Below are 27,290 nucleotides of genomic sequence, written 5' to 3'. Positions count from 1 at the left end.
TATGCTGATATTTAATATTATTCTGTATTGTTTTAATTAATGTTGAATGTTATTTTATTTGCATATTGTATATTGTATTATGCATATTGTCTAATTTATATGACGTTAGCCGCTCTGAGCCTGGCTTTGGCTGGGGAGAGCGGGATACAAATAAATTTTAGTTATTATTTATTTATTTTAGTTATTATTTAATTATTTATTTACTTCCAGCAAAGGAGAGCCCATCCTGTCAAACAGCTCTCACTATTGGGGAGGTGTCTCTATCATAAAATCATAGAATTGTAGAGGTAAGGGGTACCCTAAGGGGCCATCTAGTCCCACCCCCCGCAATGTGGGAATCACAGCTGAAGAACCAGGTCACCGCCTAATGTTTAGGTGAATTCTGTTCCCCTGACATTTCCACCCATGGGTTCTAGCCCTCTCCTCCGGAACAGCAGCCAAGAAAGTCTACTCTGCCTTCTGCAGAATGCACCTTTAAAAAATACAAAACTCACAATGTCAACGTTAGGATTTGCACATTCCCTCTTTTGCCTGAGCAGTGAACACTGCTCTGTTCTGGCAGCCCTGTTTAGGGAAGTTTTTAATGACTGGTGTTTTAATGTATTTTTAATCTTTTGTTGGAAGCCGCCCAGAGTGGCTGAGGAAACCCAGCCAGATGGGCAGGGTATAAATATTATTATTATTATTATTTAACACAGAGAACACTGTTACGCCCAGACTCTATGATCCCAACTCCACCCCACCCTGGCAGATCCCGAGGACCCAAATGGCCACCTCAGATTGGCCGTTTCTCATGTGATGTAACTAACAGGTGGGCCCCCTGGGGTTTGCCCAACATGGCGGTTTTCAGAGGCTTGGTAGACCTTCTCAGTGCTGTCGGTGGAGAAGCCCAACGGCTGGACACAATGTGCTGCCTTAGGATCACCTACCGTATTTTTCGCACCATAGGACGCACTTTTTCCCTCCTAAAAAGCAAGGGAAAATGTGTGTGCGTCCTATGGAGCGAATGCAGGGGGGAGGCAGGCGGGAAAAGCCCTCAAGAGCCGCACACAAGCTTCGTGCGCTCCTGCGGGCTTTTCTCTAGGAGGGAGAAGGGAGTGACTGGCTGCAGCAGTCCCTTCTCCCTCCTGGGGGAAAAGCCCCCAAGAGCGGCACCCTCTTTAAAGGCTGCGCGGCTCCTGCGGGCTTTTCTCCGAGGTGGGGGAATTCCCCCACCTCCCAGAAAAGCCAGGAGAAGTCGCACAGCCCCTTTAAAGAGCGCACGGCTTCTGCGGGAGGTGGGGGAAGCTGCAGCAGATTCCCTCCTCCCGGGCTCCCTTTGAAGCGGCAATGTGGGAGGGGAGCAGCTTACACTCGTGTAAGCAGCTCTTCTCCCACTTTCCTGCTTCAAAGCAACCACGGAGGAGGGAAGGAAGGGGACCATGGATCCTCTTCGCTGCTGGAGGCTTCAGCGGATTCCCTCCTCCGTGATTGCTTTGAAGCGGCAATGTGGGAGGGGAGCAGCTTACACTCGTGTAAGCAGCTCCTCTCCCACTTTCCTTCTTCAAAGCAACCACGGAGGAGGGAAAGAGGGGACCCATGGATCCTCTTCGCTGCTCGAGGCTGCAGCAGATTCCCTCCTCCCGGGCTCCCTTTGAAGCAGCAAAGTGGGAGGGGAGCAGCTTACACTCGTGTAAGCAGCTCCTCTCCCACTTTCGGATTCCTCCTCCGTAATTGCTTTGAAGCAGGAAAGTGGGAGGGGGGCAGTTTACACTCGTGTAAGCAGCTCCTCTCCCACTTTCCTGCTTCAAAACAACCACGGAGGAAGGAAAGAGGGGACCCATGGATCCTCTTCGCTGCTCGAGGCTGCAGCAGATTCCCTCCTCCCGGGCTCCCTTTGAAGCAGCAAAGTGGGAGGGGAGCAGCTTACACTCGTGTAAGCAGCTCCTCTCCCACTTTCCTCCTTCAAGGCAACCACGGAGGAGGGAAGGAAGGGGACCATGGATCCTCCCCTGCTGGAGGCTTCAGCGGATTCCCTCCTCCGTGATTGCTTTGAAGCAGCAAAGTGGGAGGGGAGCAGCTTACACTCGTGTAAGCAGCTCCTCTCCCACTTTCCTCCTTCAAAGCAACCACGGAGGAGGGAAGGAAGGGGACCATGGATCCTCCCCTGCTGGAGGCTTCAGCGGATTCCCTCCTCCGTGATTGCTTTGAAGCAGCAAAGTGGGAGGGGAGCAGCTTACACTCGTGTAAGCAGCTCCTCTCCCACTTTCCTCCTTCAAAGCAACCACGGAGGAGGGAAGGAAGGGGACCATGGATCCTCCCCTGCTGGAGGCTTCAGCGGATTCCCTCCTCCGTGATTGCTTTGAAGCAGCAAAGTGGGAGGGGAGCAGCTTACACTCGTGTAAGCAGCTCCTCTCCCACTTTCCTGCTTCAAAGCAACTACGGAGGAGAGAAGGAAGGGGACCATGGATCCACCGCTGCTCACGGCTGCAGCGGATTCCTCCTCCTTGATTGCTGGGAGTTTCTCTGGGCAGGAATTCCCTCAGCTTAAGTGGGGTGGGGGAAGTGTGGCAGGTAGGGGGGTACAAATTGGGAGTGGGCATTGTGTGAAGTGGCTGTGGATCTCCTGCCGCAGAACTGTAGGACTGTATAGAGTTGGGAGGGCCACCCAAGGGTCATCTAGCCCAGCCCCCTCACAATGTAGGAATCACAGCTAAAGAACGCCAGGCAGATGGTCCCCCAACCGCTGCTTAAAAGCCTCCAGTGGTGGAGACCCCAAACACCTTCCGAGGTCATAGAATTGCAGGGTTGGAAGGGAACCCCAGGAGTCATCTAGTCCAGCCCCGGTGGACAGCGGGCGCAATCCATCCCATTGCGCAAGACTAAAGATGCTGTGCAAGGCTAAAGAAGAAGCCAAGGCAGTGAGCGGGATGGATCGCGCTTGCTGCCTTGTCTTCTTTAGCTGCACTGGAGAGGTTTAGCTCCTGGCTGGAGAGGTTGCGCGGCCATGGATCCCGTGCGCTGTCTTGGCTTCTTTGCTCTTTGGGGCTGGGGGGGGTAACCCGGGCTTCCCCCGCAGCCCCGAGAAGCTCTGGGAGAAGTGGACAGGCTGCATGCAGCCTGTCCGTTGCTCTTTGGGGCTGGGGGGGGATAATATTTTTTTCCTTGATTTCCGCCTCTAAAAACTAGGTGCGTCCTGTGGTCCGGTGCGTCCAATAGAGCGAAAAATACGGTACTTCCCAAAATGTACACATTGCTTGATTGTAAAAAACAACAAACACCCAACAAAGAGAAAACAATAAAATTATCGACAAGGAAAAATAAACAGCAACAAATTAAGGCTTTCAAAAAGTTAAAACAACAATAGGCTAAAAACAGCTTAAAACTCATATCAACTTCCTAAGCATCTGGGTGCAAGCTTGTCTAAACAATAATGTTTTTGGCAGATGCCAAAAAGAGACAGCAAAGGCACCTGCCTGGGGTCAAGAGGCAGGGAGTTCCAAAGACCGACTTCTTATGAATGGGCATCATGTAGCCCTGGCAAAAGGGCCCTTCAAAGCGGTCAAGTGGGCATATGTGGGGCAATGAGATCTCGTAGGTACTTGTCCCACTTGGCCCAACAGCCAATCAGCAGGCACTGCAGATCTCTGGGCACAGGTGTTCTATGCTGGCAAGGCCTCCTCACACCTGTCAGCAATCGTGCTGCAGCATTCTGCACTGACGGCACATTCCAGATGATGAGTGAGGGAAGCCCCACAGGAGAGGGCCTTTGTCAATGGCTTCATTCAACAACAGAAACTGACCTGAAGAGAGATCAATGAAATAAGTGGTAGTCTTTGCTCCACTGGCCAGCCGGACATTGATCTGGTAGCAAGCCTTGACCTGGTTCACTAAGGATTCAGACAAGCAACGCTCCAACGCAGAGAGGTGCTCCTCAGCTTTAAACCTCCTTCCTTCACTGCTGCCGCCTGGCTCTGTGTGGACAGCGTGCGGTGGCTCCTCCATCTCGTTCTCTACCTCCACATGTTCTGCTGGAGGAAAAGGGCAATTGGTACGTAGGTTATGGCAGGCGTGGCCAAAGCAGGGCCCTCCTCCAGCTTATAATTATTTGTTGCATTTATATCCCACCCTTTCCTGCAAGGAGCTTGAGGCTGCATAGATGGTTTCCCCCTCCTTCTCCTCCTCACTGAATGCCCACCGCAACCCTGGGAGGTAGGTTAGGCTGAGAGGCAGGGTTTGGCCCCAAGGTCACCCACTCATGGCTGAGTGGAGGATTTGAGCCCTGGTTTGTCCTGGGTCCTCAACCGACACTCTAACCCAGGGGTCAGCAAACGTTTTCAGCAGGGGGCCAGTCCACTGTCCCTCAGACCTTCTGGGGGGCCGGACTATATTTTGAAAAAAAATAATAATGAACGAATTCCTATGCCCCACAAATAACCCAGAGATGCATTTTAAATAAAAGGACACATTCTACTCATGTATAAACACAGATATCTGGACTGTCTGTGTGCCGGATTTAGAAGGCGATTGGGCCGGATCCGGCCCCCAGGCCTTAGTTTGCCTACCCATGCTATAACCACTACACTGCACTGGCTCTCAGATGCAGAATAACTACCATCAGCCCCAGAGAGCATGGCCATTGTCTACGGACAGACAGTGGTATTAATGAATTATGATCCTTATCATTATCGAATCCATATTGCGACCTTCCTCCCGACAAAGGAACTCGGGGGTTTTCCACACACAAGTGGCACATCTGAAAACAATTCCGACACATACTGGGAAAGATCTCTTCTTTAAAAGGCTTGTTGAAAAGGTGGTAGAGCTCATGTCTCCACTGTTGAAGGCAGTAAACGCGTCTGGGTAGCAGTTGCTGGAAACCACAAGAGTGTCAGTACGCCTTTGAGCCAATGCCAACGACTGGGCTCAACAACTGGTTCTGCCCCGACTGGGCTGGGCGAACTGGAGGAGGAGGAGGAGTTTGGATTTGATATCCCGCTTTACCACTACCCGAAGGAGTCTCAAAGCAGCTAACAATCTCCTTTCCCTTCCTCCCCCACAACAAACACTCTGTGAGGTGAGTGGGGCTGAGAGACTTCAGAGAAGTGTGACTGGCCCAAGGTCACCCAGCAGCTGCATGTGGAGGAGCGGGGAAGCGAACCCAGTTCCCCAGATTACGAGACTACCGCTCTTAACCACTACACCACACTGGCTCTTCATCACACTTCCAGAGACCTTCCACTTTTGGAAATCAGGTCTAAGTGCACTGGACCCACAACTGTGAGTTGTAAGTACCAAACTCAGCAGAGTATGAACAACACGGAAGAAAGCTGTTAAGCATAACTTCTTTATTTTCTAATAGCTACCGCAAACTAAAACTAAAGAGCTACATTCATACCTCGGGTTGAAGTAGCTTCGGGTTAAGCATTTTGGGGTTGCGCTCTGCGGCGACCCAGAAATAACGGAGCGTGTTACTTCCGGGTTTCGCCGCTCGCGCATGCACAGATGCTCAAAATGACGTTACGTGCATGCGCGAAAGCGGCAAATCGCGACCTGCGTGGGTTGTGTTCGCTTCAGGATGTGAACAGGGCTCCGGAACAGATCCCGTTCACCTCCAGAGCTGTACTGGCTTGCATGAGTGTTACAGCTCTCACTCAGCCATCTAATTGCTACATAGATAACACTCAGACTCCCACAGAGTCAGGCAGGAAGAGCAGTTTCCGCCCCCTCCTTTCCGAAAACATTGTCAGGAGATTCTTGCAATGGGAGGGGGTGAAAATATCCACAAGGAGGGGAGAGGGCTCTTAAGCTTGGAGCCTCCTACAGGCATCTAGTCAGAAAGAACTGATGGGGCTAACCTTTGAAACCTTTACCTGTCCTTAAGAGGCCAGGGCACAGGTCCTATGGCTGGCCCCTGTGAGAACAGGAAGCTCGACTAGAGGCGCCACTGGCCTGATCCAGCACGCTCCTACAGTCTTTTGTTGCAAGCTGGTCGAAGGTTGCCCCATGAGCGTCATGGCCCAAGCAAGGATTCCAGTCGAGGTCTCCCTAATCCAAGCCTAACACTACACTGTTGTATTACAATGGTATTATACTAAGGAGTGACTAGGGATAAATATTAAGGGCTGACTGCCCTAAGAAATTACTGCATTTTTTGCACCATAACACTCACTTTTTTCCTCCTAGAAAGTAAGGGGAAATGTCTGTGCGTGTTATGGAGCGAATGCCTACGGATGGCGGGGGGATCTGCTGCAGTCGTGAGCAGAGGATCCATGGTTCCCCTTCCTTCCCTCCTCCGTGGCTTGCTTTGAAATAACAAAGCGGGAGAAGAGCCGCTGAGTGGGGAGGAGAGAGGGACAGAGAGCCTGCTTGCTTTAAAGGAGCAAAGCGGGAGAGGAGAGGAGCCGCTTACACGGGTCACCCCAAATTCACCAGCAGATCACATAGCATCTCCATGGCTACAGCTTGCACCAAAAAAATCACGCACCCACTGTTGCCTGGGGCCGCAGTGGTGCAAAAACGTGGTTACAAAGCATGGATCCACATGGATCCTCAGGATTTTTGCATTGGGCTACCCCAAACTCACCGTCAGATCACATGTCTGTGGCCACAGCATGAACCACAAAAATCATACATCCACTGTTTCGTTTAGAATATTTTTTTTCTTCTTTTCCTCCTCTAAAAACTACATGCGTGTTATGGTCGGGTGCGTGTTATAGAGCGAAAAATACGGTATTAATATTATTATTTTACTAAGTCATGCTTGGGGAGCTGACATGTGGTCACCTGTCTCAAAATCTCCATTTGGACGGGTGGCCGCAGCCGCCAGGGTCTTGCCAAAGAACTGAAGAGCCAGCTGCTGAATGGTGCTGTCCAGACCTTCCAGTCCTGGGATCGGAGGCCTTGAGCCCGGCGCCTGTGGGACATTCTCCTGGGACGCCTGGAGGACGCTTCCCAGTATCAGATCCACCCTGTCCACCTCAAGGCCCCAAGACCTGGTGATGTCATTGATTTCCACCTAGAAAGAAGAGAAGGCAGGGGATTTAGATCAAGGGCATGCGGAAACTGGGACCCTGCAGGTGTTCATGGAATTGTAGAATTGTATACAGTGGTACCTCGGGTTACATACACTTCAGGTTACAGACTCCGCTAACCCAGAAATAGTACCTCGGGTTAAGAACATTGCTTCAGGATGAGAACAGAAATCGTGTGGCGGCAGCGCAGCAGGCCCCATTAGCTAAAGTGGTGCTTCAGGTTAAGAACAGTTTCAGGTTAAGGATAGACCTCCAGAACGAATGAAGTACTTAACCCGAGGTACAACTGTAGTTGCAAGAGAACTAAAGGGTCATCTAGTCCAGGCATGTCCAACACGTCGATCACAACCGAGGAGTCAATTGCGGGATTGTTTCTCGTGGATTGCAGGCCGAGAAAAAAAAGCCTTTCTCCACAGCCTTGGATGCAGCAAGAGAAGCAGCCGCTGCCGGTCTTAACGGCCAAGCCTGAGGAGCGCCATCTTGTCCTCCTCTTCCTCCTTTTTCTCCAGCCAAGCCTCCTTGCCTTCCTTCCCGCTCTGTGCTGCGCTCTGGGGGGTTAGAGTGCCGGTGGTGGGGTGAGCGGGACATGGCGCCCTGAGAGAGGGCTGGGGTGTTTGTATGTGTGTGGAGGGGAGGTGTTCCTGCCTGGGGATCTGGGGAGCATGGTCTCAGCTGGCGAGGGGGTGCATAATCTGCTCCCTCACGCAGTTGGCAAGGGAATGAATGGGAAGGGCATGTGGGAGGGAGGGAGAGAAGGAAGGAAGGTGTCATCTCAGAGTGGGGCTACCGTAGCCAGGCAAAGGGCACTGCCAGGGAGACAAGGCAGTACGCAAGCATGCTTGAGACCCCTCTGGAAGGATATGGAGGGGCAGCGTATAATACCAACTGCGCCCCATTTGCGGCTGGGGCAGCAGCCTCTGAGAGCCCCAGAAAGCAAGGATATATACTGTATTTTTCGCTCTATAAGACACACCAGACCATAAGACGCACCTAGTTTTTGGAGGAGGAAAACAAGAAAAAAAATGTTCTGAATCCCAGAAGCCGGAACAGCAAGAGGGATTGCTGCGCAGCGATCCCTCTTGCTGTTCTGGCTTCAGCAAACGTAACGTGAAGCCTCTTCAGGGCAGTGGGAGGGCAGCCTCTTCAGGGCAGTGAAGCCTCTTCAGAGCAGGCTCCCCATGCCCTGAAGAGGCTTTGCACGGCTATTGCAGTGATCCCTCTTGCTGTTCTGGCTTCTGGGATAGCCGTACGAAGCCTGCATTCGCTCCATAAGATGCACACACATTTCCCCTTACTTTTTAGGAGGGAAAAAGTGTGTCTTATAGAGCGAAAAATACAGTATTTTTAAAATCAGAATTTATCAGAGTGCCTCTGACCATGTGCAGAGTGTTCCTCCCCAAGCAGGAAGAGAGGTCCGCCTCCTGCTTTTGGGAGGAGGGCAAACAGTTCCACCCAGGGCAAAGGGGGCGGTGAGGGGATCTGTGTGGTTCCCCATCACCTGGTAGCCTTGGGATTTCTCACCATGGCGGAAGGAGCCATGTCTCTTGTGTGTGTTCTGCCCCACATATTTTCCCCCTCACATGACCTGCTGCCCCTGCAGATATTCTTTCTGCTCACTGCCACCCCCAGCATTCCCCTCCCTCTCTCCCCACAACCCAGCCCGCGTTGCTAGGGAGCGAGAACACCAACACACTCTCTCTTTTTTAAGCAGAGTCCCAGCCTCACCTCTCTCTCTCTCTCTCTCTCTCTCTCTGTGTGTGTGTGTGTGTGTGTGTGTGTGTGTGTGTGAGAGAGAGAGAGAGAGAGAGAGAGAGAGAGAGAGATTAGCAGATATTATTACCAGGAGCTGGTCTGCGATCCGCAGCTTCTCTGTTTGAATCTCCCGCAGGTATTTCTTAAGCACAATCTTGGTCATGGCATTCTGGGCCGTCATCCGCGTGGCAATGTTGAGATCTTTCACCATCATGACTGACAGCAGCGGATCCCAAACACGGAACTGAACATCAGCCCCCACAGAGACCCACGCTCCATCCCGAGACGTCAGCTGTAAAGGCCAGAGACAGTCGCAGTGAACTTTGTGATCCTCACAGGGAAACTTTCCCTGAGCAATTCCTTCGAGCGCAGTGGAAATAAATAAACCGCTTATAGCAGCAGTTCTCAAACTTTTGGGGGGCTGCTGTCTCCTTGCTTCCAAAAACTCATCCCCGGTGCCCTTTCCCCACTCTAGAAAAACATTATTCAGAGCAGCGGTTTGCACAACCCACTAAGGAAGATAATAACGTAATAAAATTCAAAACAGTATCTACAAGTTGCACATTTGTTCAAAATCCAATTTAAACTATTTAACACAATTAATTCAACAAAACTGATAAGCTGTTCAAAGCCTGGTAATCATTTGCACCTCCTTACCTGCCTCCCCCTGGGACCCTACTGCCCACTCTGGGGACCACACTGCCCTAATAGCATCCTTCATCCTAGAGCTCCCATTAGACCTAACCAGCATGGCCAAGAGTCAGGGATGATGGGAGTTGTAGTCTCACATCTGGAGGGCAACAGGTTCCCCACCCCCCCAGCACTGATGGCCTGATTGGAGGGAGGCAGTTTCATTTTCCACTGCTGCTCCCCCCCTTCTCTTGCACTGCTCTGAGCTTTCACCCCAACCGGCTCCCTTGGGTGTCCAGGGCAGCCTCACTCTTTGGAGAAGCTTCTTTCGAGGTGGCAGCAACTCACCTTGCATGGTGGGATGCTGAAGGCCCGTGTCCGAAGGTCCACCAGCTGCCAGTGATCAATAAAGGGCAGCACCAAAACCACCCCTGGCCCTTGGGGGGCTCGGATCCGCCCCAGACGGAACATGATCATTCGCTCATAAGTAGGCACTATCTGGAAAGGAAATAGAAAGAGAAGATAAGTACTGAGAGGTGCAAATATTAACGAAAGGAAGGCTCTTTCCATTCCCACCCTGTGGAGTAGACAATACTGGGCCCAACATATAAATAGTCTGGCCTGGTTTAAGGCAGCTCCCAGTGATCTAGTAAAGTCAAACCTCTGCTTGAAAAATATTTCAGGTGTTTCTTGTGAGATTGTTTAGGGATGTGGGGGGGATATATTGTCTAAGATATCCTATCCCAACTTGTCTGTACAAGTTCAACAAAATCAGCAGAATTAACATTCCCCTTTTAAACACACACACAGCAGATAGCTTGCTCAGACTCGTCAGAGTCTCTGTAAATATTTCCTGGTATTTCCCCCGTTTAATTCCTCCTAAAATAAGACGCTACACAGTCTTCTGCAAAGTATAAAACGTTTACAGTGGTGCCCCGCAAGACGAATGCCTCGCAAGACGGAAAACTCGCTAGACGAAAGAGTTTTCCGTTTTGGAGGTGCTTCGCAAAACAAATCTCCTATGGGCTTGCTTCGCAAGACGAAAATGTCTTGCGAGTTCCTGCGGGGTTTTTTCCTCCCCCCCCCTTTTCTAAGCCGCTAAGCCGCTTATCAGCTGATCCGATCAGCAGATAAGCCGCTAAAAGCCGCTAATAGCACTAATCCGCTAATCCGTCAATGGGCTTGCTTCGCAAGACGAAAAAACCGCTAGACGAAGAGAATCACAGAACGGATTCTTTTTGTCTTGCAAGGCACCACTGTACTCACAAATAATCATCTGTTCACACAAAGATTCCTGGAAGGCAGACTTAAAAGGTTAGAACATAGTTTAAATGTGGTGACTATCTCCTTATGGGAGAAAGGCCCCCTTCTCTTCTCTCGGCCTGGAGCCAAGGTGCATTTCAGTACAGTCATACCTCGGGTTGAATGTGCTTCAGGTTGAGCGCTTTCGGGTTGCGCTCCACAGCGACCCAGAAGTAATGGAGCACGTTACTTCCGGGTTTCACCGCTCGCGCATGCGCTCAAAATGACGTCATGCACATGTGCGGAAGCGGCAAAACACGACCTGTGCACGCGCCGTCGCGTCTTTCCATAGTTGTCAACTTTCAGATTTGAAAATAAGGGATCAGCAGCTCTAGTAAGAGATCAGCAGCTCTAATAAGGGATCAGCAGATCTACAGGATCTACGGGATATCTAACAATCTGGGATAGCAGCAGGAAACGGCGCTGGAATAAGGGTATTTCCCGCAAAAAAAAAGGAAAGGTTGACAGCTATGCGTCTTACATTCTGTTCAGTATGCAAACTGGGCTCCGGAACGGATCCTGTTCGCATCCCGAGGCATCACTGTAGTGCTGTTGTTAAGATGGCATCGATAGAGACAAGAGAATAATAATAATAATAATAATAATAATAATAATAATAATAATAATAATAATAATAATAAAAAATTTTATTTATATCCCGCCCTCCCCAGCTGAAGCCGGGCTCAGGGAGGCTAACAACAATCAAATAATCAAACAGTCAAATAGTCACATAATCCAAAAATATTTCATTATAAAAATTAATTAAAATCAAATTGATGGCAACCAATTAAGCAAAATTCTGTGCAGGTTGCCAGAGGAGGGAGTCAGGCTGCGCCCTGACCAAAGGCCTGGCGGAACAACTCTGTCTTGCAGGCCCTGTGGAAAGATGTCAGGTCCTGCAGGGCCCTAGTCTCTTGCGACAGAGCATTCCACCAGATTGGAGCCGCAGCCGAGAAGGCCCTGGCTCTAGTTGAGGCCAGCCTAACCTCTCTGAGGCCTGGGACCTTCAGGATGTTATTATTTGCAGACCGTAGGTTTCTCTGTGGGGCATACCAGGAGAGGCGGTCCCGTAGGTACGAGGGTCCTAGGCCGTATAGGGCTTTAAAGGTTAAAACCAGCACCTTAAACCTGATCCTGTACTCCACCGGGAGCCAGTGCAGCTGGTATAGTACCGGATAAATGTGATCTCGCAGCGAAGACCCCATAAGGAGTCTCGGCGCGGCATTCTGCACCCGCTGGAGTTTCTGGGTCAGTCTCAAGGGCAGCCCCACGTAGAGCGAGTTACAATAATCCAGTCTGGAGGTGACCGTCGCATGGATCACAGTGGCTAGGGCAGGGCGAGAGAGATAAGGGGCCAACTGCTTAGCTTGGCGGAGATGAAAAAATGCCGCCTTTGTTATAGCTGTAATCTGCGCCTCCATAGAGAGGGAGGTATCGAAGATTACACCCAAACTCTTAACGGACGGTGCTGGCACTAATTGCACCCCCGCAAGAGATGGGAGTTGCCCCCTCGATCCCATATCGTCCCGCCCCAGCCAGAGGACCTCTGTCTTCGAAGGATTTAACTTCAACCGGCTCCCACGTAACCATCCAGCCACAGCTTCCAGACATCTGGTCAGTGTGTCTGGGGCTGAGTCAGGGTGGCCATCCATCAACAGATAGAGTTGGGTGTCATCAGCATACTGATGGCAGCCCAGCCCAAAACTCTGGACAAGCTGGGCGAGGGGGCGCATAAAGATGTTAAAAAGCATCGGGGAGAGTATCACACCCTGCGGCACTCCACACACCAAGGAGTCGCGCGATGACAATTCCCCCCAAGCACCACCCTCTGTCCCCGACCAGAGAGAAACGAGCGCAGCCATTGAAGGACTGTGCCCTGGATCCCCACGTCGGCAAGGCGGTGGTCCAGGAGTTCATGATCGACCATGTCAAAGGCTGCTGACAGATCTAGAAGAATCAGCAGCCCCGACCCGATGTTCGCCAGCCTGCGTTTCTGGTTCTTTCTACTTCAGGAGAGGCTACGTCCATCTCAAGTTACACATCGGAAGTTTCGTCTCAGTCCTAGAAAGCAGGAAGTTCTGGCTGGAGGACTGAGACAACCTTCATGTCTACTCTAGCCATGTTATGTTTGACTGCACCCGATTCTTACATGCCACATTTCTGCCTTAGACAAATGGAGGAGAGGCCTCTCGATGGCCACTAGCAATGTCAGTGCTATGCGGGACCTACATTAGAGCTAATCTTGGAGAAGAGAGGTTTGCAAGGGAGATGAAACGGATTGGTTGGAACCTCCCTCCCGCCCACCCAAAGCAAACAGGCGTCAGGTCTCCCCATCTCCAGTTCCTACCTTCAGAACAAACCAGGCCGAGATGGGGAAGAGGAGGACTGTGACTAGGAACACAAAAGTGGTGACCACCCCATGGCAAACCCATGACAAACACTCTTGAGGGGGATCTGAGGAAAAGAAAGAGAAGCAAACTAATTAATGCACATTCACAGAGCCCCCCCCCCAAAATCCTGGGAACTATAGTTTACCCCTCACACAGCACCATTTCACCAGTTCCCAGGAAGCTATGTGCTGTCAATGTGTGGCAGTGGCGTAGCATGGGTTGTCAGCACCCGGGGCAAGGCAAGTAATTTGCGCCCCCTAACCCGTGGATTTGCGCCCCCTAACCCTAACCCCCAGATGTTGCGCCCGATGCGGCCGGCCCCCCCTGCACCCCCCACGCTACGCCACTGATGTGTGGTGTGGGTAGAGGAACACAAGAAGGCCGCATCCTGGACCAGTGACCCATCTAGTGGCCCTTCCCAGTGTCTCTATGGGAAGCCCAAAGGCAGAACCTCTGAAGGGCAGGGCAGGGTCTCCATCTGGTCAGCCAAATGTAAAAGGTAAAGGTACCCCTGCCCGTACGGGCCAGTCGTGTCCGACTCTAGGGTTGTGCGCCCATCTCACTTAAGAGGCCAGGGGCCAGTGCTGTCCGGAGACACTTCCGGGTCACGTGGCCAGCGTGACGAAGCTGCTCTGGCGAGCCAGCGACAGCGCAGCACACAGAAACGCCGTTTACCTTCCTGCTATAAAGCGGTACCTATTTATCTACTTGCACTTGAGGGTGCTTTCGAACTGCTAGGTGGGCAGGAGCTGGGACCGAGCAACGGGAGCTCACCCCGCCATGGGGATTCAAACCGCCAACCATACGATCAGCAAGTTCTAGGCACTGAGGTTTTACCCACAGCGCCACCTGCATCCCTATTATGTAGGGATGCATTAAATTTATATACCTCCCTTCATCCAAAGATGTCAGGGCTGTTCACAAGATACAGGATAAAAGCACAAATAAATACAGTGGTACCTCGGGTTACATAAGCTTCAGGTTACAGGCGCTTCAGGTTACGGACTCAATTAACCCAGTAATAGTACCTCGGGTTAAGAACTTTGCTTCAGGATGAGAACAGAAATCATGCTCCGGCAGCGTGGTGGCAGCAGGAGGCCCCATGAGCTAAAGTGGGTGCTTCAGGTTAATAACAGTTTCAGGTTAAGAACAGACCTCCGGAACGAATTAAGTACTTAACCCGAGGTACCACTGTAGTTTAAACAAAAACAAAACAGAACACAACCCCTGCACAAAAATATTTAAAAGGCCATAGAATATTAACCAGCCCAAGGCCTGGTTGAAGAGGAGCGTTTTCGCCTGGTGCCTAAATGTGTATAATGAAGGCACCAGCCAAACCTCCCTGGGAACAGCATTCCACAAACGGGGAGCCACTGCAGAAAAGGCCCTGTTCTCGTGTTGTCACCCTCTGGACCTCTAGTGGTGGAGGCACACAAAGAAGAACCTCAGAGGATGACCTCAGGATCCGGGAAGGTTCATATGAGGAGAGGTGGTCCTTGAGGTTTCGTGGCCCTGAGCCATTTAAGGCCTTATAGCAGGGGTCAGCAAACTTTTTCAGCAGGGGGCCGGTCCACTGTCCCTCAGACCTTGCGGTGGACTGGGCTATATTCTGAAGGGAGGGAAATGAATGAATTCGTATGCCCCACAAATAACTCAGAGATGCATTTTAAATAAAAGGACACATTCTACTCATGTAAAAACACACTGATTCCCGGACCGCCCACAGGCCAGATTTAGAAGGCGATTGGGCGCGATCCTTCCCCCGGGCCTTAGTTTGCCTACCCATGCTTTATAGGTCAGAACCAGCACTTTCCATTGGGCCCAGAAACTAACTGGCAGCAACTGCAGTTTGGCCAAGATCGGTGCAATATGCTCAAACCACTTGCTCCAGTGATCAAGCTGGCTGCTTACTTCTGCCCTGGCTGGATTTTCTGAACTGTCTTCAGGGGCAGCCCTATGTATAAACACGTTGCAGTAATCTAACCTAAGTTACCAGAGCACAGACAACAGTACAGTATCTCCAATCCACACCACATAATCATAGAGTTGGAAGGGACCCCAGGGTCATCTAGTCCAACCCCCCGCAACGCAGAAATCTCAGCGGAAGCATCCATGACAGATGGCCACCCAACCACTGCTTAAAAACCACCAGGAAAGAGAGTCCACAACCTCTCTAGGGAGATCATTCCACTGTTGACCAGCTCTTACTGGAATTTAGTTGGAATTTCTTTTCTTGTAACTTGAAGCCAATGGTTCGAATCCTACCCTCCAAAGTGGGATCTGTTGGCTTTTTGCAGTATAGTAACGCTGCAGAGAGCTTGCTGGGGAGATCATGCATTAAAAAGAAAGGACTCAAAAATACTTAAAGGTTTTAATAAGAAAAACAAAAACTCCATTAACACTAAATATATTAACAAACAAACATGACCCAACCACCAACCCATCCCCCAGGGTAATGGGAGAGCTAGGTGCTGCTCCTTATATACTCTACCCAAATGCTGACACGCCTTAATCAAATACAACTCAGCAGCACCTGCTATGTTTCACAGCTGTAAAGCTGGGTCTCGTTATCTTGCTCTGGCCCTTGCTCCGGCCCCTTAAAGACATACACATGGAGTGGAACAATGATGAACCTTTACATTTAAAGAAACCATTCAACATTTCCCCTGCGGTTCATCATTGTGGAACAAAAACATAAAGCATACTTTGTACATGTTTTTCATGTGTAACCTTTGTCAATACTTGATGTAAACTGCAACCTATAATGTTTGGTATGTTTAAGGTACATTACCACTCTCTTAAGAGCAGAGAAACATTGCGTAGTGGGCTTTTCCACATTGTGATGCATCTTTTAACAAAAGCTTAACTGTTTCATATTTTACACTTGGTGAATAGCACAAATCATAATCTTCACCTGGAATTTGTTGAAAACCTCTAGCAACTAGTCTTGGCTTGTACCTTACAACTTCATTTTTGTCATTCATTTTAACTCTATAAACCCATTTTGAATCAATAAGTCTCATATCTGGGGTTTGTGGTACAAGAGACCAAGTGTTATGCTCTTTTAAAGAAGCTATCTCAGAGTTCATAGCTTTATACCAATTTACAGCTTGGTGCATAGGTAAATTCTGAACATCACTGTAGCTTTTTGGCTCAAAAACCACCTTATTGGCATACACAGTATTAAAATGTTCATCTGCGAAACGTTGTGGCTTCTGCTTCTTTCTATCTGAACGTCTCAGTCCGGAAGGAGAGTCAGACTCCTCAGACTTAATGGGACTGAGTGAACTACTAGTTTCAGGTTGTAAATTATCATTGTCAGACTGAAGAGGTGCCTGTAGGCTAAGCTCACGGTCAGAAAACTCAAGAGAATCTAACCTCCCCTCGGGTGCCTGTGACTTTAAATCAAACAAATTATCAGATTCAACAGGCTTTTTGTCTTTTTCTATTAATTCAGAATCACCATTTTCTCCTGCTGCTGCTGCTGCTGCTTCCTCTTCTTCCTCAGTATCATTTATACCATCAGTATCTTGGAAAACAGCAACCCCATTCCAATTTACAGTTTGTATCATGCTTCTGGTAATATGAAATTTGCCAGTTGCTGGTATGTAAATTCTGTACGCCCCCTGCTGGTAGCCCATTAATTTTCCCTGAACACTACGTTCACCCAACTTCTGCTTAGCAGGATAATGCATAATTACATCTGAACCCCAAATACGTAGGTATTTCAGATTAGGGCGTTTTTTAAACAACTTCTCATAGGGGGTGACATCTAAACCAGAATGATAACTGCGATTTCTAACATAACAAAAGGCATGGAGCGCTTCAGCCCAAAAGTCTTTGGGCAGATTAGCATCGTGCAGATAAGTTTTAACCCCTGCCTGCAGGTCACGCTGCACAACTTCAACAAGCCCATTTTGCCATGGACTTCGGGGGCAAGATAACTCATGAGTAGTCCCCTGTGCTTCCAGGAATTTCTCAAAATCTTCAGAAACAAATGCCCCGCCCCGGTCAGAAAACAGGTTCTTAATAGGTTTGTTAAAGTGCGTTTTTACCCAGTTGCAAAAAACCTTGTACTTCTCAAATGCTTGGGACTTCTCAGCTATTGCATAAGTCCAACAATATCTACTATACTGGTCTATCAGGGTAAGCCAGTACTTCGAACCTCCTAATGATGGTGGGAGTGGCCCAACTAAATCACAATGTACACGTTCAAATGGCTCAGTTACTTTCCTATCTGAGCACCTACCCTTGCGTGCAACCTTAATCTTATTCTTGCAACAGGATAGACATTGCATAAAGAATTTGCATGGTTTTAAGTTGAGGCCATTGACAATATTCTTTGTCTTAATTACATCAGCAAAATTCAGGTGTCCCAGAATTCTGTGCGCCACGTGGATACACCCAGAATGTGGCCTTACATTCCTCAACCCCTGGCTTGACTGTGCTGCTCTGCAATTTATAGGCGATTGGGAGTAGGTTCGAAAATACAGTCTATATAAACCATCAGATTCCCGGGCATACAATAGACGTTTGTTCCCATCGAAAAACTCACACATTGACTTTAAGAAACGCACAGTTATCCCTTGATGAGCAAAGCACCTTACTGATAATAAATTGTCCACTGACGGGCAGTAAATGCAGTTCGCTATTGTAATATTTAAAGAGTCAAGTTTAACAGTACCCCTGCCAAGCGACTGCAGGACTTGTGAATTGGCTAAGTGTACATTACCAATTTCCTCTTCGAAAGAAATAAACAAGCTTCGATTGTTGCAAACGTGCTGCGATGCTCCTGAGTCGATAACAAAAGACTTCCACTTGGCATCTTTAATTCTTTTACGATCTTTAGTCCAAGCGTGAAAAGCTCGCGGCTCGTTTCTGTCTCTACTATATGATGCTGGCTGCTGGGCTGACGACCGTGGTTGATGAACAGAAACAGGCTTGGGAGTACTTTGCTTTCTTTTGGATCTGCAGTCCCTTGCAAAATGTCCTTGCTTATTGCAGAACCAACAATGCTTTGCAGCTTTAAATGCAGTTGTATCACCACAGGTTTGCATATGGCATTCCTCATTCTTTCTGGAAACAGGAGTGCTTATGGCACAAGCCTCCCTTCTATCCAACTCGCCCATTAATCTTGCCGTTACCCCTTCCACAGTTAATTGTGCTGGTGGAACGGCAGATATCTGGCTAGCTATACCATCAAAGTCCTCATTAAGGGAACAAAGGATGATAAAAACATACTGAATATCAGGTATCTCCATGTCCCTTTGAATTAACTCGCCGCGTATTGCCTCCAGACGTCTCAAGTGTGCTGCCAAATCACCACCAGGCTGCAACTTCGTCTGGTACAGCTGCTTGAAAAACGTCAATGCAGACGCTGACTCTTTTCTAACATGCACTGCTGCAAGACTGTCCCACATTTCTTTGGCAGTTTTCTTATTTCTTATATAGACTACTTGCTGGTCGCTGACTGCCAAATTAATTATCGCCCTGGCTTTTGCATCTCCTTTCGACCAAGCATTAGTTACAGGGTCAGGAGGGTCATCAGTTACATAGGTCCATACTTCTCTAGAGGTCAAAAGCGCCTCCACCCGAAAAGACCATAAATTATAGTTCTCATCTGTTAGCTGTGGGAAGACCAGAGCCTTCTCAGCTTCAGGAACCCGGTCAACCATTCTGGAACTCTTCCAGACCCACAAAAACTACGCTAACAGGAGAAGGAGTTTTCAAACCTTTCTCAGAGTCCAAAAATATGCAGTCATCCACTCAGCAGCTGGGCCCATAACCAAAGATGTTGGCTTTTTGCAGTATAGTAACGCTGCAGAGAGCTTGCTGGGGAGATCATGCATTAAAAAGAAAGGACTCAAAAATACTTAAAGGTTTTAATAAGAAAAACAAAAACTCCATTAACACTAAATATATTAACAAACAAACATGACCCAACCACCAACCCATCCCCCAGGGTAATGGGAGAGCTAGGTGCTGCTCCTTATATACTCTACCCAAATGCTGACACGCCTTAATCAAATACAACTCAGCAGCACCTGCTATGTTTCACAGCTGTAAAGCTGGGTCTCGTTATCTTGCTCTGGCCCTTGCTCCGGCCCCTTAAAGACATACACATGGAGTGGAACAATGATGAACCTTTACATTTAAAGAAACCATTCAACAGGATCAAACTAACTTCCATGTGACAGCCCTCTAAATATTTGAAGATGGCCATCATATCTTCTCCCAGTCTCCTCTTTTTCAAGCTAAACCTACCCTGTTCCTTCAACCATTCCTCATAAGGCTTGGCTTCTTGACCCTTGATCATCTTGGTTACCTTCCTCTGCACATGTTCCAGCCTATCACCACCCTCCTTAAATTGTGGTGCCCAGACTTGGACACAATATTCCTGCCGTGGTCTTACGAAGGTGGAATGGAGGGGTACTATTACTTCCCTTGATCTGAACACCATACTTCTGTTGATGCAGCTGAGAATAGCACCCGCTTTTTTTGTTGCTGCATCACACTGTTGGCTCATGTTAAGCTTGTGGTCTCTTAAGAACCCTGGATCCTTTTCACTTGTCATAATAAAGAGTAAAGGAAGGCTCTCGCTTGCATGCTTCCCCAGTGCATCTGATTAGCTTATCTGGGACAGGGCTGGTGCAGACCTTTGATCTGATCCAGTTGGACTTTTCTCCTATCTTCAAACCCAGCCACTTACCTGTTCCCTCCTGCATCAGCTTCAGTGTGTTCCATGTGTGCCCAGGTGGAAAGAAAGCCTTCCGAGGTTCATCTGGCCAGTTGCCCGACTGCTGGTACTGGTCAGTGTCTCCTAATGGCAACGCTTGGTATCCTGACCGGCTGAACATGTTCTGGTTAGCTCCCAAGTTACCGGTAGCTCTCTTGGTTGTCCCCCTTTACGTGCATTATAAAGAGCCCTGCATCCTTTAACTCTGCAAAGACAAAGCATCAGCAGATGAAGCAGTGAAATCAGCTATGATAAAGTGGGCACAAGACATTGGTCATAACATTATGTTTGCTGACTGGGAACAGTTGTGGACCACCGGTATAAAATTTATGGCATGCAATGCCTTAAGAGAGAATATGATGAAAATGATTTACAGGTGGTACATGACCCCAGTCAAGCTTGCAAAAATTTACCATTTGCCTGATAACAAATGTTGGAAATGTAAAGAATCTGAAGGTACTTTTTTTCACCTTTGGTGGACGTGCCCGAAGATTAAGGCTTTCTGGGAAATGATATATAATGAAATGAAAAAGGTACTTAAATGTACTTTTCCCAAGAAACCAGAGGCCTTCCTCTTGGGCATTGTCGGCCAATTGGTGTTAAAGAAAGATAGAACTTTTTTATGTATGCAACAACAGCAGCAAGAATACTCACCGCAAAGTATTGTAAGACACAAGATCTACCCACTCTGGAAGAATGGCAGATGAAGGTGATAGACTATATGGGGCTGGCTGAAATGACTGGCAGAATCCGAGACCAGGGGAAAGAGACGGCGGAAGAAGATTGGAAGAAATTTAAAATTTATCTTAAGAAATATTGTAAAATTAATGAGTGTTAAAATGTTGTGGTTATAGAAAGTAAGGGATTACAGCTGAAAAAGATTAAGTAAAAGAAAACAAAAGGAAACAATTGGATAAAATTAAGGGGGAGGATTTGCTGAAACAAATTTGGAAATTGGAATGCAGAAAGGGGAGGTACTGGGAAGTCGATGAAGTAAGGTTTAAGAAAAAAGAGGATTTGAAATTATACATGTTTGTTTGTTTTTGTGTGTGTATGTTTGTATTGTGTAATATGTGTGTTTTTATAATTTCTGAAAACTTAATAAATATTTATAAAAAAAAGACAAAGCATCAGCAGAAAGATGTTTGCATGCAGTTTCTGCTTGGAACATATCTCCTTGTTTTGACGCCTCTTTTGTTTGTATGAAATGCCCTGTTTTAAAATGCTTTTTGTACTGCTGCAAATATCAGCGCTCCCACAGCCTGAACATTAGAAATAGAGGGAACGACTAGCCACTCATCCGCAGGAAAAAGCTCCAACATGAGCGTTAAAGCCTGAGTTGTAGCCATGTCAACAAGAAATCTCAAATCTTCATCCCCACCCAAGCACTTACCGGTACTTCTTTTGGATTTTCTGCCCCTGAGCAATCAGCAATTGCAGTTGTGTTCAAGAAATCTCACACTGGCACTATGAATGCATTTTGCACCTCAGTTGAAATCATTTTGCATTAGAAGCACATTTGCACTCAACACTTTTTCTCTGATCACAGGAGAGCAGATGGCGCTTCTCTTCTCCTTCCTGTTTGATCAGTTACACTGGACAAGTGACACAAACAACAAGCAGAGGAAGGAGGCTGGGGTGTGAGTGCTTTTTAATTCCAGGGAGCTGCAAGACTTACTCCCTCTGTCATCAGGAGGACTTTGATGCATTAAGGGGTCAGCAACCTTTTTCAGCCGTTGTCCCTCAGACCTTGTGGGGGGGCTGGACTATTTTTTTTTTGGGGGGGGAAATGAACAAATTCCTATGCCCCACAAATAACCCAGAGGTGCATTTTAAATAAAAGCACACATTCTACTCATGTAAAAACACCAGGCAGGCCCCACAAATAACCCAGAGGGGCATTTTAAATAAAAATACACATTCTACTCATGTAAAAACATACTAATTCCAATTGAGAAGGTGACTAGGCCGCATCCGGCCCCCGGGGCCTTAGTTTGCTTACCCCTGCATTAAGAGCCTGTGGGAAGCACGTGGGTTTCTAAAGCCCGATGCCGACTTTTGAAATCTCAGTGTCTCCTTGCAAGCTTCTGCTGACAAGCTATGAAAGGCATCAGAGTCAAAGAGCTGTAGGATGGGAAGGGATCTCAGGGGGTCATCTAGCCCAACCCCTTGCAGCGCAGGAAAAACAGCACAGAGATCATTGTGTATCAGTAGCCTGGCCTGGGTTCCAGACATGCTAGATGAATCCCAAACTGGAATTAAGATTGCCGGAAGAAATATCAACAACCTCAGATATGCAGATGACACAACCTTGATGGCAGAAAGTGAGGAGGAATTAAAGAACCTTTTAATGAGGGTGAAAGAGGAGAGCGCAAAATATGGTTTGAAGCTCAACATCAAAAAAACGAAGATCATGGCCACTGTTCCCATCACCTCCTGGCAAATAGAAGGGGAAGAAATAGAGGCAGTGGGAGATTTTACTTTCTTGGGCTCCATGATCACTGCAGATGGTGACAGCAGTCACGAAATTGAAAGACGCCTGCTTCTTGGGAGAAAAGCAATGACAAACCTAGACAGCATCTTAAAAAGCAGAGACATCACCTTGCCAACAAAGGTCCATATAGTTAAAGCTATGGTTTTCCCAGTAGTGATGTATGGAAGTGAGAGCTGGAACATAAAGAAGGCTGATTGCCGAAGAATTGATGCTTTTGAATTATGGTGCTGGAGGAGACTCTTGAGAGTCCCATGGACTGCAAGATCAAACCTATCCATTCTTAAAGAAATCAGCCCTGAGTGCTCACGGGAAGGACAGATCCTGAAGCTGAGGCTCCAGTACTTTGGCCACCTCATGAGAAGAGAAGACTCCCTGGAAAAGACCCTGATGTTGGGAAAGATGGAGGGCACAAGGAGAAGGGGACAATGGAGGACGAGATGGTTGGACAGTGTTCTTGAAGCTACCAACATGAGTTTGACTAAACTGCAGGAGGCAGTGGAAGACAGGAGTGCCTGGCATGCTCTGGTCCATCGGGTCACGAAGAGTCGGACATGACTAAACGAATAAACAACAACAAAGGGGTTCACCCTAAAGCTACAGTGTAGCGTTTCTAAAGCAAACCTGAGGCAACCACTTTTTGATTCCGGGCGCTGCAGTTTACTCTTCCCTAACTTCCCAGCCCTTAAACTACAGTAGCCAGAATCCTTCGCGATGAAAAATATATATGCTTTAAAGCCATCGCACGTACACACAGCCTTGTAGCGGCGGCGCCGGACTCTGCGCTGCACGGGCTTGTCGTTGCAACAGCAGCTCCCTGGGATGCTATGCAAGTCCTGCCGGACGCAGCGCGGCCTTTTCCTATTTGTTACTCCCGGGTAAATGCATGCGCGGGCCTCGAGCTTGGCCCCGAGAAAGCACCTGAAGCGGCGCGAAGAATCCCCGGGAGCCGGATGCCGCTGCAGGCGGGCCGGGCCAGCGCTGCTCCTCCCTCCCGGAGGGCCCTCCTTTCCCGGCAGCCCCGCGCTGCTTCCTCCGCCGCCTCCTCGCAGGGACAAAGCGAAAGTGAACCCAGACGCCTCGCAGCCGCCGCCGCCATCCCCAGTCGCGGTTGCTGCTTCGCGATCCGGACACCGCTGCAGGTCGCGCCTTTCAGCTGAGTTCCTTTGCATTGCGTGCGTGGCTGTGTTTTATTTATGCATTAACTTTTATTCATGCATTAACTTTTATGTATGCATTGCGTCGATGCGCCACGTCTTGACTCGCCGGGGAGCGCAAGGGGGCGTACATGGTCTCCCCCCGCCCCCATTTCACCCCCCACAACAACCGTGTGAGGTCGGTTGGACTGAAAGAAGGAGGGACTGGGTCCCAAGGTCACCCAGGGAGCTTCATGGCGGCGGGGGGGAAAGGATTTGAACCCTAGAATCGTAGAGGCGGGAGGGACCCTGAGGGTCATCTAGTCCAACCCCCTGTGATGCCCTGATCTCTCCGACCCTCTAGATTCCTTTCCCTCCTCCGAAGAATCGGGGTGGGGTGGGGTCTTGGCTGAATTTGCGGGACCTGCGTAACTCAACAGCCTCCTATAATGCCCAAGAGCCTTGTGGGGGGTGGGTGGGGGCCTCTGTGCCTGGAGATGGGGGGCGGGGGGGGAGTGGATTTTGTTCTCCCATGTACACACACTTTATCTGCTTTTTCTGGACGCAACAGCCTCTTAATGTGCAGCTGGGTGACGCCTCCTATAGATGGGGGGGGGGAAGGAGACCTTTGGGTACCCAGGTGCTGTTGGACTACAGTTCCCATCAGCCCCTGCCAGTGTGGACAAAGGTCAGGAACGAGGGAATCCTCCAAAAGCAGGGGTCAGCAAACTTTTTCTTTTTTTTAAATAAATATTTATTAAATTTTCACAAATTTTAAAAACACATACAATACACACAATACAAAAATATACATACAATAACAAACAAACACGTATAATTTCAACTCCTTTTTTTCTTAAACTTACTTCATCGACTTCCCCATACCTCCCCTTTCTGCATTCCAATTCCCAAAATTATTTCAGCAAATCCTTCCCCTTAATTTTATCCGATTTTTTCCTTTCCTTTTCTTTTACTTAATCTTTAACAGCTGTACTCCCTTACTTTATATAACCACAACATTTTAACATTCATTAATTTTGCAATATTTCTTAAGATAAATTTTAAATTTCTTCCAATCTTCTTCCGCCGTCTCTTTCCCCTGGTCGGTCAGCAAACTTTTTCAGCAGGGGGTCGGTCCACTGTCCCTCAGACCTTGTGGGGGGCCGGACTATATTTTGGGGAGGAGAAATGAACGAATTCCTGTGCCCCACAAATAACCCAGAGATGCATTTTAAATAAAAGCGCTAATTCTACTCATGTAAAAACATGCTGGTTCCCGGACCGTCCGCAGGCTGGATTTAGAAGGTGATTGGGCCAGATCCGGCCCCCGGGCCTTGGTTTGCCTACCCGTGTCCAAAAGGATATTGTAAAGATTCCGAAAAGGCCACCAAAATGACCAGGCGGTCGGAGTGGCGCCCTAGTGAAACCTGTGGCTCACCCCCTGCTTGCAGGATCCCACAGTCAACTGTTCAGACACTAAGAGAACAGGATGCTGAACTCAATGGGCCACTGGCCTCATCCAGCTGCCTCTTCCCCTGCTCTTAGGAATTGTCATACACGTGTGTGACGGGATGCCGGACTTCACTTTCTCTGAATTGTGGTATGCAAAAACCCTTTCCCACAGTTGAGCCCCTCCACCGGGACATCTGCCCCACAGGATGGCCCTGAGAGCAATGTATGGGGCAGCTTCCTAGGTTCCTGGGGCTGGGGGGTTCTGTGGCCCTCCCAGTGTTCTTGGACTACTCTGTGCACGCCCACCATTCCATGAGCACCAGGCATGATGTCTGGGGCCCAAGGGAAATGGAGGCCGACAAGATCTGGAGGGCCACAGCTTCCTGGTTTGTATTCATATATCAGTCCATCACTCTTGTTTGTCAGTTCTTTCGTCTTCTCCTCTTCCAGTTCATTAGAAATGCAGCTGTATTAATATCCCTCTTTTCCAGGTTCAATTCAGATTGCACACAGAGTCTATCCTTTTTCACCTGCGCCTCCACTCCTTGTTTCCCTTTTGTTTTTCCAAAATCAAAGCTCCAGTATTTGGCAGCTCTGTTCCGTCAAGCCTTTGCACGCCGATTGGCAACTCTGCCATTGCGTTCTGTTTTCTTAAAAGCTATCCATAGTTCCATAGTTTAACTGCGTTGCCTGAAGAAGGACTTTCTTTGATCTGCCCAGAATCTTCCAACATTGAGCTTTGTCCACAAGATCCAGACTTATGACAGAGGGAGACAAATCTTTCTCTGTCACTGTGCATCGTTTTATAAACTCCCATCACATCGCCTCTTACTTGGCTGTGAGCCACCCTGTTGGTGCAGCCGAGATAGGGCACTAGTCCATGTTGACAGATTCCCTGGTGTGTGTGTGTGTGTGTGTGTGTGTGTGAGAGAGAGAGAGAGAGAGAGAGAGAGAGGGAGGGAGAGATAGATAGAAGCGATTCTGAACCCTAACCCTTTCTTCTGCTGGGTGACCTGGGGCTAGTCACACTTCTTGAAGTCTCTCAGCCCCACTCCCCTCATTCCCAGAGACAGACCAGATTCTTTGAGTTGTAAATTTAGCCTGATAACCTTTTCACACTGAATCTAAGTCAGAAACAACCAGTTGTCAAAACTACTAATCAATTAGGAGCGCTCTTCCTGCAGATGGACATAACCCAGTTCACACTTTTAAAGACACAAAGACTTTAATTAAACCCAGATACGCATTCCCAGCATTCTACAGCTTTTGGCTCTCCCATAATGCTCTTTTTCTGCATGAGCCAAAGTTTTAACCTGCTAAGATTTCCCAATATCACTGCAGCAGTAGTCTTGTAATCTGGGGCACCGGGTTCTCATCTCTGCTCCTCCACATGCAGCTGCTGGGTAACCTTGGGCTAGTCACACCCACTCACCTCACAGAGTGTCTGTTGTGGGGGAGGAAGGGAAAAGGAGAATGTTAGCCACTTGGAGACTCCTTTGGGTAGTGATAAAGCAGGATATCAAATCCAAACTCCTCCTCTTCTTCTTTCTCTCCTCATTTTTTTTTTTTTTTTTGCAGGAGATGGAGGAGGAATTTGAGTTCTTGCTCTGCGGGAGGTGCCAGAGAGAGGCCCCGAACCCCAAGCTCCTAGCCTGCCTTCACACCGTCTGCATGGAGTGCCTGGACGAGAACAAGCCCGTGGGCCAGTGTCCCGTCTGCCGGTTCTCCTTCGCACGCGCCAGCGGGGTCCCCTTCCAAGATAACGTGCTCTTTGCAAGCCTCCAGGCCAAGCTGAACACCTACCGGAAGATCGCCGGTGACAGGGATTTGGTGTGCGATAACTGCAAAGATGCGGCTGAGTTCTGGTGCTCTGAGTGCTCCGAGTTCCTCTGCCTGAAATGCTACAAGTCTCACCAGTGGTACTTGAAGCAGAAGAGCCACGAGACCCAGAAACTGGCTGATCTGAAGAAGGATACTGCCCAGAGCTTCCTGGAGGGGGCAAAGAAGTCCAGCAACCTTTTATGTTCGGAGCACACCCAGGTTATAAGGTAATGCTACTGTGGGCAGGGAGATGCCTTTGTTGTTGTTTAGTCTTTTAGTCGTGTCTGACTCTTCGTGACCCCATGGACCAGAGCACGCCAAGCACTCCTGTCTTCCACTGCCTCCTGCAGTTTGGTCAAACTCATGCTGGTAGCTTTGAGAACACTGTCCAACCATCTTGTCCTCTGTCGTCCCCTTCTCCTTGTGCCCTCCATCTTTCCCAACATCAGGGTCTTCTCCAGGGAGTCTTCTCTTCTCATGAGGTGGCCCAAGTATTGGAGCCTCAGCTTCAGGATCTGTCCTTCCAGTGAGCACTCAGGGCTGATTTCCTTCAGAATGGAGAGGTTT

General features: G+C 48.7%; 2 protein-coding genes across 6 annotated transcripts in view; one reads left to right on the top strand and one right to left on the bottom strand.

The window, feature by feature from the left end:
- The window catches only part of STOML1 (stomatin like 1), a 25,592-nt gene extending 2,250 nt beyond the window's left edge, over nucleotides 1-23,342 (bottom strand). Inside the window, exons 1-7 of one of the 4 annotated variants that reach the window (XM_081207853.1) lie at nucleotides 23,236-23,342; nucleotides 19,797-20,028; nucleotides 13,045-13,151; nucleotides 9,744-9,893; nucleotides 8,854-9,057; nucleotides 6,766-6,997; nucleotides 3,783-4,010 (exon numbers count right to left, since the gene is read on the bottom strand). In XM_081207853.1, coding sequence (XP_081063979.1) covers nucleotides 3,783-4,010; nucleotides 6,766-6,997; nucleotides 8,854-9,057; nucleotides 9,744-9,893; nucleotides 13,045-13,151; nucleotides 19,797-19,944 — 1,069 coding nt within the window. In that variant the 5' untranslated portion in view covers nucleotides 19,945-20,028; nucleotides 23,236-23,342. Of the gene's footprint in view, nucleotides 1-3,782; nucleotides 4,011-6,765; nucleotides 6,998-8,853; nucleotides 9,058-9,743; nucleotides 9,894-13,044; nucleotides 13,152-19,796; nucleotides 20,029-21,222; nucleotides 21,330-23,069; nucleotides 23,210-23,235 lie in introns of those variants that run through there. The other 3 variants (XM_081207856.1, XM_081207854.1, XM_081207855.1) reach the window with 3 other exon arrangements.
- The window catches only part of PML (PML nuclear body scaffold), a gene marked incomplete at its 5' end in the record, with an annotated part of 21,251 nt that continues 17,102 nt past the window's right edge, over nucleotides 23,142-27,290 (top strand). Inside the window, 2 exons of one of the 2 annotated variants that reach the window (XM_081207737.1) lie at nucleotides 23,142-23,456; nucleotides 26,481-26,950. In XM_081207737.1, coding sequence (XP_081063863.1) covers nucleotides 23,142-23,456; nucleotides 26,481-26,950 — 785 coding nt within the window. Of the gene's footprint in view, nucleotides 23,490-26,480; nucleotides 26,951-27,290 lie in introns of both variants that reach the window. The other variant, XM_081207738.1, reaches the window with a different exon arrangement.

This window comes from Podarcis bocagei (genome assembly GCF_964188305.1).
Source record: "Podarcis bocagei genome assembly, chromosome: 9".
In the NCBI taxonomy this organism is placed as follows: domain Eukaryota; kingdom Metazoa; phylum Chordata; class Lepidosauria; order Squamata; family Lacertidae; genus Podarcis; species Podarcis bocagei.
This window is presented reverse-complemented; position numbering and strand designations above follow the sequence as displayed.